General features: G+C 57.6%; 1 protein-coding gene across 5 annotated transcripts in view; it reads right to left on the bottom strand.

The window, feature by feature from the left end:
- Positions 1-12,578, bottom strand: part of GAS7 (growth arrest specific 7) — a 208,933-nt gene that overhangs the window by 26,233 nt on the left and 170,122 nt on the right. For all 5 annotated transcript variants that reach the window (XM_070395595.1, XM_070395599.1, XM_070395598.1 and 2 more), the window contains exons 5-6: positions 7,100-7,153; positions 1,300-1,389 (exon numbers count right to left, since the gene is read on the bottom strand). In XM_070395595.1, coding sequence (XP_070251696.1) covers positions 1,300-1,389; positions 7,100-7,153 — 144 coding nt within the window. The remainder of the gene's footprint in view (positions 1-1,299; positions 1,390-7,099; positions 7,154-12,578) is intronic.

Raw genomic sequence — 12,578 nt, 5'->3', positions numbered from 1 at the left:
TGTGCCTCCCCCATCCCAGCCTTGACCACCAGGAACCAGGGTCAAATGCTTTGGTATTTAATGGAAGGAGTTAAAAGTACGGCCTTCGACCTCACAGAGGTGCGGGGTCAGCTCAGCCACTGCGTAACCCGGTCAGGGCTTCCCCATCCTCAGGCCCCGCCCTTTGAAATGGGAACGGGTTGCACCTCTAAGACCCCAGAATGGACACTTTAGGAGAGGGGAATGGAAAGGGGTGGTGATGCCCAGCCGGTGTGGCTCAGTGGTTGAAGTGAGTGTCGACCTATGAACCAGGAGGTCATGGTTCAATTCTGGGTCAGGGCACATGCCTGGGTTGCGGACTCGATCCCCAGTGTAGGGCGTGCAGGAGGCAGCCGATTGATGATTCTATCTCATCATTGATGTTTCTATCTCTCTCTCTCCCTCGCTCTTCCTCTCTGAAATCAGTAAAAATACTATATAATGAAAGGGTAGTATGCAAATTGTCCCCTCGACCAGGAGTTAGTCTGGAGTTCGACCATGGGGCGGGGCCGGCTGGGGGAAGGGAGTGAGTATCTGGTCGACAGCTGGCAGCTGTTAGGTACCATACAGTGCATGAATCTCGTGCACTGGGCCTCTAGGATAAAGTAAAATGCAAATGCCCAAGACTTCTACCAGTTTCTGAGGAGCTGGGCTGTGCATTTGTCAAGAGATATTGACTTGCAGAAAATACACATAACACGAAGGTTACCATCTTGGCCATTTTTAAGTGTGTAGTTCAGTGGCATTAAGTATTCACATTGTTGTACAACCATCACCACCATCATCTCCAGAACTTTTCTTTGTCTTGGGAAATGGAAACTTTGTCCCCACTGAACAATTTGCAAAGGCCCTGGAACCCCAGAATCTGGAGCTCTCTACAGATCCTTAAGCCCAACCTCCTGACTTCGACGGAAACAGGGAAGCCCCAGGGTGAGGCACCTGTCCCAGGTCGCCCACAAGTGACAGAGCAGGCCTAGAGCCCAGATTCCTTCACTGAAGTGGACTCTAGTCTCCTGCCTTTACCCAGCAGCAGAAAAAGGGACCGCCCAGCTTACCTGCTTTCTGCCCGGGTTTCCGTGTTGCCACGAATGAAAACCCTATCAATTCTCTGAGACTTATCGAACATTCTGGACTCCAGAGGGTCTGAAGTCTCCCACCAGTCCTTTAGGTTTCAACAGGAGAGGCCCCTCTGCTTTGAGCTCAAGGCCCTTCGTGCCCCCCCCAGGGGTTCACTCTTGGTCCTTGGGGCCACAGTGTGGGGGAAACTGAGGCACCACTTACCCAGAAATAGTCGCAATAGCTCCACTCGGTTGGTTTCAGCAGCTGCTGCTCCGGCATCGTGTCCGGGTGAGGGAACGTCACACAGTTGATCTGCAGGCACAGGACAAGGAGAAACGACTCGGCTGAGGGCTGGGAAGCTGGGAGGGCTCTGCTCCCAGACACAGCACTGCAGAGGCGCCGGGCGGGTCAGCGTGAGAGAACGCACACGGGGATCTCGAGATGCTCCAGGGCTAACATGTCAAATGGGGGCACCAGTACTCACACGCACCCTAGAGGGGCTGCCCTTGGTACAAACTCACTGCGGGGGGGACTGACAGCATCTATCAAAACTGCCAACATCAGAGCCTTCGGCCCAGCGAGTGCACTCGAAGAGTCTATCCTACAGGTGCGTTTCACAGGTGTGCACCGGGCCGGGTGCCTCCCCCAGCACCTTCTGTAACAGCAAAAGGCTGGACACAGGTCCTCTGTCCACCAGCAGGGGGTGGGGAAGCAAACTAGGAGACAGGTGGGCATCCAGGGAAGTGGCTTCTAAGCAGGGTGTGAGGACAGACTGAGTGGGGAGGGGAGGGGAGGGAGCAGGTGCAGGATATGACTGTGTTAATGCCACCATTTGTGTTAATGGGGGGCATATACACCTTTGGTTATTTACCTATGGAATACTTCTGTGGCCGATAACACCGTTTGCTCCCGGGGAAAGGAAATCTGTGGCCGGAGGTCAGCGGTGAAGAGTCACCTTGTGAATTCGATCTCATACAATGTATTCTACGAACAGAGAGGCTGCGATGCTAACCCAGGAGCCTGCTGGAGAGCGCAGTGCAGATGCTGGGATGGGTTCAGACCCTGGCTGAGCTGGTCCCGCAGCCCTGCTCTCCCTGCCTGGCGGAGTGGCTTTCTACTGCTCCTGCTGATGTCACTTCCAGCCCGGTCCCCTCCATGGAGCCCGGTCCCTCCCCTGGAGCCCGGTCCCTCCCATGGAGCCCGGTCCCTCCCATGGAGCCGGCTAATTTGTGTTCCTTGTGGGAGCCACAGAGTCCCACCAGGCCTGAGCCCCGCCCTGTCCGTCTTTAACCCCTCCCTGTGCTCCAGCTGCTGAAGTGGAACCGCACACGGTCAAGGTAAGAACAGTGCAGAAAAGCCCCCGGCTTCGAACCGAGGCACAAACTCTGAGGCCAGGCAGCTCACACAACAAGGGAGGTGCCCTGTGTCAGGGACTGCAGCTCAGGGCGGAGCGGGAAAGACCAGCCTCTGCTTCGGGAAGGGGTGGGGGTCTACGGAGCTCCATCTGAGCCCAAAGGGCAGATTGCTCTCACCCCCACCAACTGTTATCAAGACAGAGTGAGGAGCCCATCGTTGTCAGGTTATGCGACGACCGAGGAGCTTCAAATCGGGAATTTGATGTGAAGTGTCTCGGTTTTGAAATGTTGGCCAGTGAATCCAAGGCTAATAGTAATGATGTCAACAACAATGTAGGCAAATCAGCCCCTCTGCCCGCTGGGTCAGGCCCGTGGGCCCCCAGCCATGGCCTGTTCCAGGGGCGGGAGGGCGGCTGGAAGTAAATCCACACCCCCACACTCCCACCCCGCTGGTTCCGGGAGCCAGGCCTTGCTTGTGGTCCTGCAAGGAGAGTGTGGGAGAGTCCAGCCAAGAGAAGGAGCCCCTCCCCCCGAAATGGGGCTGAAGTCTGGGCGCGATTCCCACCCTGAAGGAAGCAGGACAGGCAGGAGGATCAGGGGCACCCATGGCCCCAACATCCCTGGAGACGAGCGACACTGAACCCCACCAAGGCCAACGTGGAGGCCGAGGCACCCCCCGGGGCGGGCGTTTCCTTCCAATGCTGCTCCCACGGGGACCCCAGGTGCCAGTGATTGAGGTGAGCGTCGACTTATGAACCAGGAGGTGCCAGCGGCCTGCGGGGCCTGCTTGGGGAGGGCCGGCCTCTCCATGCCCAGGAGCGGGCAGCAGTCCCCAGGCCCCCTTTTCGGGCTTCTGCCCCAAGGCGTGCTCATGGCTCTGGCGACCCCTGTGGCAGGGTCTCTCTCGCAGCAGCCATGGAAGCGACGGATGGATTCTGAAGTTTCCCACAGTCCTCACTTCATGTGTTTCAACAAAGCACGGTGATCACAGTCCACCTTTATTTTACTTAATGAATGCTGTCTGTGAAAATGTCACCCAGATTTAATGATACGTTAGCTGACATTGGATTGAGGACTAAGAATCATGGAACTAGGAGGCTGAAGGCACTGGGGTGGGACCAGCATCTTCTCTGGTGCTGGGTCGGGATCTGGAAGGCAAGGGGTCGGCCTGTGGCCCTGGAGCAAAGGCTGAAGGAGAGTGAGCTGAGTTGGGGGAGGGAAGGGGGAGGTCAGGGAGGGTAAGGCCTCCTCCCTCGGTGGCTTCTGCCACTCTGTGGGGACACTGGTCCTGGGATGGACTGGCCCGGGGTCCCCGAGTGGCTATTCCTGCCTCTGTCAACTCCCAGCTCTCCCAGGGGGGTTCCTCCTCATCCTCAGAGCTCTGCGCCCCCCCTGGTGGGCGTCTCCAGAACTGCACCGGCTGCCCTCCAGGAGGCAGTGGTGATGAACGCCTCCTGCAATTCCCGGGGAGCCCTCACCCAGGCGCCCTGCCAAGAGCTTCGCAGGGATTCTCACTTCATCTTCCCTGCAGCCCCACGGGCTGGGCAACACTGGCCTCGTTTGATGTGAGGAAGCGGAGGATCGCCCAGGTACGTATTTGAATGCAGAGGATGACAACAGAGCTCGCCCCTCACCCGCCCTGCTGGCTGCTCAGCGGACCCCTGCGTGGACGGTACGCGGAGGGCGCACGTGGCTAGACCTTCCCAGCACCCTGTACGTGTGCATTTGTAATCACACTTCTCGTGACTGTTCATTTCCCGTCTCTCTTCCTGCTCTCTCCCGCGTGCCTGGCCCAGTCGGGCACCTGGCGGGGGCTCAGTGCTTCGGGTGTGATGACTGGAGGCTGGAAACAGCAGGTAGAGTCTCTGCCCTCCCGCTTTTACAGCCTCGTGAGGAAGGGATACAAGGAATAAGTAGCTGCAGTACTTGGGAGGAATCTACCACTGGGTGAGCATGGGGCGCTGGGGCTGCGTGAAGGGGAGGGATCTCGGAGGGAGTGATACTCGTAATACAAGTGGGGTCAAGGCGGGGGGGGGGGGGGGGGAGGAGACGGGGAGGGGAAGAGTGTGGCAGGGAGGGAAAGGGCCCGGGGTTTGAGGGTGCACTGCACGGCTGCCGGGGAAGGTGCTGCTCTGTGGCCGGGATCACAGAGCAGACAGCACTGGAGCCAGAGGGGACCTGTGGCATGGGGTGGGGTGGAGGTGGGGAGTTAGGGGCATGGGGGCATCTGGCCGAGGACTCTCAGGGTGAGCCATCCGCTGCAGCACGGAGGACACACAGGAGGGAGCCTGCAGCCGACCTCAGCCACCGGGGAGGCCCCGCAGTGACCAGGGGGCGTGACGGTGGCTCGGAGCAGCGCAGCCAAGTGGAGAAGCAGAAAAATGCGGGACAGACTTCGCAGACAGACTTCACACTACGAAGAAGTTAGCTCAGTGACTGTCCACCTGCTGTCCCCTCCCCTGCCCCGGGACACCTGGTGACCTGGAGACACTTTTGGTGGTCACACCTCAGGGGGGGGTGCTGCTGGCACCTGGTGGGGAGAGGCCAGGGACGCTGGTAAACACCCTACAATACACAGGGCGACTCTGCACCCTGCCAGCTCACCTCCGGCCTGAGGATGTGTGGGGCCACCAGGGTGAACGGCAGCCACAGACCCAGGTCAAGTTGCGGGCTCTGCCAGTCCCCCCACCCTCAGTTTCCCCAGCAATCATTCCCCAGGGTTGAGTGTTTACCTAAAACCCTGGGGATGTTGGTTACAATGCAAACCTTCCAGCCGGGCCCCCGAGAGATGAACCGTAGTCTAAGGTCCCACGGAGGGACCCTGCATTTTAACACGCATCGCAGCGGCCTCAGGTGCCCACCTCACTTGGCAGCCTGGCTCCCGAGAATCGGGAAGCACTGAGTTAGGTGGGCAGGAAGCTGGAGGGGAGGCCCCGGCAGAGATGGGCAAGGTGTGCTGGCCAGGAGATCCCAGCCCCGCCCCCACCCACCCTGCCAGGGCCCGAGGCCCGGCTCCAAGCAGCACCGCAGGGAACGAGGCCCATCTGCTGGCCTGGGCACCATCATCGAAGGCCTGTCAGGCAACTTGGGGCGGCCCCATTCTGCTTCCCGCTCTTCATTTCTCCTTTTCACTTACCTCCTACAATTCCAATCCCACCCCGCCCCCCCCCCATCCTTCTCCCTCTCTCGCCCATTTCTGGAAACTTTTGGGAGTTCCCGCTTTGCTCCAGCACTCTAGGCATTTTGTGGCAATTCGAAGATTTGCCCTTGAAGTCTGCCCATGCCCTGCCCTGCCCCATCAGCTCCAGCAACAAGGAAGCTGCTGCTGACCGGTCCATTTGGGCTGAGCCACCCTGCCCGCCCAGGAGGCAATGTCCACTGTGTGTGTAGGGGGGGTGGGGGGGTTGGGGAGAGGTAACAGCACAGGTCTGGAATCCTAATGGCTTCCAGCTGTGTGGCCTTGGGCGGGGTGTGGTTCTATTCCCGTTTCCTCATCTGTAAACAGGGTGGTGAGACTATGACTGTGCACGGAGCACTCGCCATGTGCCAGGCCCATTTTAAGTGCTTTCTGCACGCGGACTCAGTCCTCACACCGTCCCTGTGGCACAGATACCCACCACCTCCCACTGCACAGATGTGGACACAGACACAAAGACACAGGGGACCCTGCCCCAGGCGGCTGCACAGCAGGCAGGCCTGCACCGCGCACTCTGGCTTCAGAGCCCAGGTTCACGATCACCACACGGCGCTGGTCCCCGCGCCCCCGCCTCACAGGGCGAGGAGGCGAAGTGAGCCGCGCCGAACACGGCTTATGCATTAGAAACGCACACAAGAGTGGCAGCAATGATTGCCGTTATTGTTTGCCTAACCGTTTTCCCTTCCATGCAGGACTGTCAGCCTGCATGAGCCAGGGCGTGCACCCACTCTCGGCTTCACCGCGGTGGGGGTGGCCAGAATGTTCAGAAGTGCGTGTGACGGAGCCCGAGAGCGAGCCCCCGTTCCCAGCTCTGCTGTGCTTGTGTCAAAACGGCACAGCGAGGACCACACTTCTCGTGTCTCCAAGGCCTTGGCTGTTTGAGCACCTGGGCACCTCACCTGCCCACCTGCAGGGGGCATTGCTAACCAGCACCCCCTTTCCCAGGCACAGGGCTGACAGGATGCTGCACGTGGGGCTTGTGGCTGCGGGAAGGGGCCTGGGAGGCGGTGTGGCCACTCCAGGGAGAAACCGCTTGCTTCCTGCCAGGAACTCCCGGGAACTCTATTCTTAGGGATCTTTCTCTTGCTTTTAACTCTGACATCTTCCAGAAGTTACCCAGCACAAACGCAACCCTGCCATGGCTGTAATTTACACGTCACGTCGCTTGCACAGAGCGCGGTCCACCCCCTCACCCACTCCCGCCCACCCTGCAGAAATGGCTCCTGCTCATTCCAGCCTCCATTCTTCTCCTCGCCCTCCCACCCCACCCCCCGAGAGAAAAGTGAGGGGTGACATCGACAGAAGCGGGGACCCACGGGGAACTCTGGCTGCATCCAAGCTTTGGAACTTCCCAGTTCCAGGCTGGGCATCACTTCCACTCTCTGTCCACGTTGTCATGGCAACAGCCCATCTGTGGCCGAAAGCCCCAGTTTGCCGCCCAGGCGGTGAGCGCTCAGAGGGAGCCACTTACCGTGATGGTGTTCTCCTTGCTCTGCTTTTTGCCTGGCGACGAGGACCCCAGGTTCTGGAAGGAGAGATAAGAAGCATCGTCAGAGCTGTCCTCCATCCTGGACTCGCTCTCACTCGAGTCCCCTGAAGGCGGTGGGTTGGTGACAAGCGTGTGCTGGGAAGTTCGGGATGTTCAGCCTGCCGCTGACCCTAAGTCACCATCGTCTGGGAGAGGCGGCCGGAGTACCCCTGACCCCACTCTGCTCCTCTCTCCTGTGCCCTAAGCTGGAAGGCTGGGGGGAACCGCTCCAAACCAGGCGGCCTCCTCTTCTCTACGGTTTGGGAGTTAACCCTCAGCTGCCCTCTGCTGGTGAGCGGCTCCGTGTGCGCTTGCTGCCTGCACCTGCAGAATCCACTGGGGAGCAGAGGGTTAAGGCAGGAAGCAGGCTGCAGGCCACCACCTCCCGGCACAGGCACCCAGGATGCCAGAGCAACAGCTTCATCTGAACCTGGGGCGGACACATCCAGCCCGATATCCATCCATCCGCGCCACGTGCCTGGGGCCCAGCCACCTCCCTGCGCTCTCCAGCCGCGGAGCAGCACGGATCTCAGCTGAAAGCCGTCGGTCAGCCTTCACTCAGACTTTAAATTGCCTGTTGTCTTCCCGCTGCCAGCAACTAAACCACTATCCCAGTGCATCGGGCCCACAGTCCTCAGCAGCCCCCCGGCTGAGGACGGTGCTGGGTCGGAACACGAGGAGGGCTGGCTGAAAACGCCACAAGAGCCTCGGAGCCTAAAGGGGAGGTCAGCTCTGGGGTCTCGCTGTCGCACTCGCAGCAGTGACATCAGGGAGTCGGCAGAGCCTCCAGGCAGGACGGCGGCGCCCACTCCTGTCCTGAGCCACGCCCGGCCTGGCCCGGGCTCACCCCGAGGCACGCGTGTGGCCTTCGTGGGAGAGTCCCTATCCTTTCTCTATTGGAGCGTAAGGAAGCGGCTGTCAGATTTTACAGATAAAGTCCCAGAAAAGGCCTGGAGGGGCTTCTCCAGCAAGTCCCTGGGACCCACAGGGTGGGAATGACTTCTGGGGGACAGAGGGGGGTCAGCCCGCCTCAGGGACGTCTCTGCTAACCCGGCAACACAGGGAGCTGCCAGAGTCCCTGCTCACGGTCTCCTCGGCCCCTTCCTCCCTCCCTCCCAGACCTACTCTGGCTGGTAACTAAAATCAACTAATAAAACCATCCACCAAGACGGTCCAGATAAAAAGGGCCTCACAGATCATCGCTCTCACAGACAAGAAAGTGAACTCGCTCGCCTTCACATCCTGCCGAGTGATGTGACTTCTTTGAGCCTCAGTTTCACCATTTGTTACCGACGGTGCTCAGGCTTCGGGTGCATCAGAATCAACTGAGCCCCAGCATGTCTCCCAGGGCTCCCGGTCCCGCAGGCTCGGGTGGGCTAGCGCCTCCCTGGGAGGCGCCCGGTCTATGTTCTGCCACTCCATCAGGCGCCCCACTTCCGGCAGCTCCTCCAGCAGCCCTCCCAGGACCTGGGGCCACAGCATGCTGGGGACCAATCAGCTTCTGCCCATGTTTTTAACGCACCCACTCATCCAGCTCACCCACCCTGGACCCTCCCAAGTTATCAGTTCTGCCCCCGGGCACTTGCCAAAATGGGGCCGCCCAGGAGGAAGGCATGGCGGGCACCAGGTGCCATTCTCCAAGGAGAGGAGACAGGTGCAGGGCCTCTCGAGGGCTCATTCGTGCGAGGCACGGGCCAAGCAAACACAGCTGACCCTTGGCCAACACGGATTTGACCGCACGGGTCCACCTGTACATAGATGTCCTTTTTCAATCAATATACGGTCTGCCCTCCTTATCCCAGGCCTCACATCCTCAGGTTCAAGCAGTACTTCTCATCTGTGGCTGGGAATCCACGACACAAATGCAGGCGAGCTGTGTGCACCCGCGGCCACGGCTCTGCGCCACTTTATAGAAGGGACTTGCATATGCGAGGGTTCTGGTAACCACCGGGCTCCTGGAACCAATCCCCCGCGGATACTGAGGGGCTGTAGATACTAGCAAGTTTGTGGGGAGTCAAAAGTTACATGTGGATTTTCGACTGTGCAGGGACTCAGTGCCCGGACCCTCCCCCCCCTGCCCCTCACCGCACTGTCCAGCCTGAACTGTCCCTGAGGGAGAAGGCGGGAGGGGTTTCTGGGGCCGATTCTGCAGTTTGCAGGGTCTCCCTGTCGTCGACACCGGGTGCCCTCACTCCAGCCACCAGGAGGGCAGCAGCACAGGCTCTGGCAGCCCTGGCCACAGCCTGCAGTCGGTGTCGGCGCTGAGGGGATGGCGACGATGAGGACGAGGGGCACCCTGGCAGAGGGAGGAAGCTCTGCCACCCGGGCTTGCTTACGAAGCTGACACCAGGCTAAGCCTGTGGCACCAGCAAGTTCGAGGCATCACCTGCGCTTTACAAATGGTGAAACGGGATCTGGCAGAAACCAACTGCTTGTGCGGGGCCACAAGGCAAGTAAGTAGGGGACATCGGAAGCCAAGCCTGACTAACCCTTCCTCTGCCTCCCGCCATCTCTCCACCTGAGACCGGGACCCTCTTGTTCTCCAGGTGTCGGCAGGGGTCAAAGATCTCCGTCGCCCACAAGCACTGATTTTGGAATCACTGTGTCCAAGGCTCTGTGGAATGAGGCTCACACAGAAGTCACCTCCTCCCATGACTTGGGCCAGGACGGGAGGGCAAGTTCTGGCACATGGGGCGGGGGCAGGCGCTCTAAGTGTGGGCGTCAGCACCTTCCCATCTCCGTCCTTAGCTGTGCATCCCAGCCAGTGCTGGGCGGGGTCTCAGGCTCTCTGAGGTGGTCTCAGGCTCTACGTTTGCAGCCGATGACTATTGTCCCAATGTCTTATACGTGTACATAGAAACATGTATACATGCATCATATACACACACATGTAACACACATGTGTGCACACACATACACACACACACCCTGCAGCACTCCCCTGAAAGGGCCCAGAAGGAAAGACCCCTCAGTCTCAGTGAGAACCCCTACTAGCTAAGGGTTGGTTTCTAAATGCTATTCCCACTAGAGGAACTCAGGCTCCTTGGGAAGTGGCCAATTCGGGCCAGCCGGGAACACCTTATTCCAAAAATGATGTGATATAAATAAAAGGATACGGAGGCCAGCTTCCAGGGGCCCCCACAAGCCAAATTTGGGACAATCTGAACACGAATAGGAAAAATGACCACAGATGTTTAACTCCAAAAGCGGTGATGGGCGAGGGGAAGGCAGCAGTCTTCACAGAAAAATGTATAAAGAATTAGCAAATCACCGTTTGCAAACCCCAACGTCAAAATAGACTCAGGCCTCGCTCACCAAGGATGCCCGACGCACTCGGTGAAGACTGTCAGGGCCCGGGATCCCCACACGCTCTCAGCCTATCACCCCGCAGACGGTGACAAATCATCAAGTAGGAAGGTGCCCCCGTGAAGGAGAAATGTGGCCATCGCCACACTGAGAGCTCACACTCAGCACCCCCGCAGGTGTGACCTGGGAGCGTGCAGCTCCAGACGTACACCGTGAGAAGCACGCAGCAGGCCCCGGGTGGCATTGTGGCCAAGCGGCCGAGCCCGGGCCAAAGCATAAGAAAACAATTGGACCAAGAATGTTGGTCCTTCTACAAGACAACCGACTTGGAATCCTTCCCAAAAAAGGCAACGTGAGGAAAGACAAAAGAACAAATGTGTAGGAAATATAAGAGAGACTGAAGTGATAATTTAGACAGAACATACTTCCATGCACTGGAATACCATTTGGCTATAAAAAAAAAAGAACGAAGGGCTGATACATGCTACAACATTAATGGACCATGAAACGCTATGAGAGAAGCCAGACACAGAAGACCATATGGTATGATTCCATTTATGTGCAATCTCCAGAACAGGCAAACCTGTGGAGACAGGAAGTAGCTTAGTGGTTGCCTAAGGCTTAGGGGGGATTCTTTTTAGGGTGATGAAATATTCTAAAACTCATCATGATGATGATTGTGCAACTTGGTGACTATTGCACACTAAAAACCAGTGCGTTGGACACATAAAATGGGTGAATTATGTGATATGTAAATTATATCTCAATAAAGATGTCTTAGAAAGAGAAACTAAAGAGATAGAGCAACCAATATATCCAGGCGTGAGACCTGAATGGGCCCTGGATTGCGGAGAAAAGCAGGGATAAAAGTCATTTTGAGGACAATGGTGAATTTGAATGTGGATTATATGCATCAGATGATATGATTGAATTAATGTGTCCTTAAGTGTGTTATTGGTATTGTGGCTATGTCTTCCCCTTGGACACATTATAAAACGTTTACCGTTAAAACGGTATGTCAGGAATTTGCTTTACAGTAATCCCAGTGGGGCCAGGGGGAAGGACTGGGAAAATGAATGAGACAGGATTGGCTGAATAACTGTCGAAGGTAAATGACTGGCCTGTGGCCCTTTATTGGAGTAATCCTTCTGCTTCTATGAATGTTGGCAAATGTCCATAGCAAAGTGCGGTTTTTTTTTTGCTTTTTTGTGCCCTTTGCCTATGATTCTGGAAAGCTTTTCTCCTTCCCTTTTTTAAACCCTTCCCCAGCCTGGTCTCCCAACCTCGCCTGAACTGCTCTGCTGTCCCTGTGCGGTGAGGACCGACTGACGACAGTGGTTGGTACGTTGCAGCGGGGGATGGAGGGGTCATTCACAAGTGACTCACAGCACCCCCTCTGCGTGCCTCCTTGCCCTGTCTCCTTGCCCTGTGAGTAGTCTGGGTCCCACCCCTCGGTGGGTAGGACCCAGTAAGAAACCTTCAATGGCTCCCAGCACAATTAGGAGAAAATCCAAGCTTCTCACTACAGGCCTGGTCAGATGCTCCAGCCTCGCCTTCCCCCCCACTCCCCCCACCTTCTAGTTAGTGAACCGCAGCCCACACGGCCTCTATGGGTCCTCTGAAATGCTGCCTCCAGGCACCCGCAGGTCCTGTTCCCTTCACACGTGCTGTTTCCTGCACCTGGACTGCTGTTTCCCCACCTGTTTGCTCATCTTCCGTCTTGGCTTAAGTACCTTTTCTTAAGGAGTCTTTCCTTCCATGACATTCCCACTACGACACGCCACCACCACCGCCAGGCCCTGTGGCACACTCTCCCTCCAGCTCCATCACTGCTGAAGGGAAACCATCCCTTCTCTTCTGTGTTTCTCCAGCCCCAGCTGTGACCCTGCATCAGGGTGGGGGCTATGCCAGCCTGTGACCCGGTGCCTGGCAAAGAACGATGTACAGAATAGAACAAGTGTCAGTGAGGGGGACGTGGAGTAAGCAAATGAACTCTCAGCATTTCACCTCTTTTCTACCCCAAACACCACTCTCCAACAGGTCCTTTCGTCCATCCCCTTCCCCCTCGCCTGTGCCTTCCTGAGGGCAGGTTCAGGGAAAGCCAGAAGCATGGAAC

Source organism: Myotis yumanensis, unplaced genomic scaffold (genome assembly GCF_028538775.1).
Source record: "Myotis yumanensis isolate MYYU_CA2020_CCGP unplaced genomic scaffold, mMyoYum1.0.hap1 SCAF_16, whole genome shotgun sequence".
Lineage (NCBI taxonomy): Eukaryota > Metazoa > Chordata > Mammalia > Chiroptera > Vespertilionidae > Myotis > Myotis yumanensis.
Note: the sequence above shows the minus strand (reverse complement) of the source record. Positions and strands in the feature narration are given on the sequence as shown.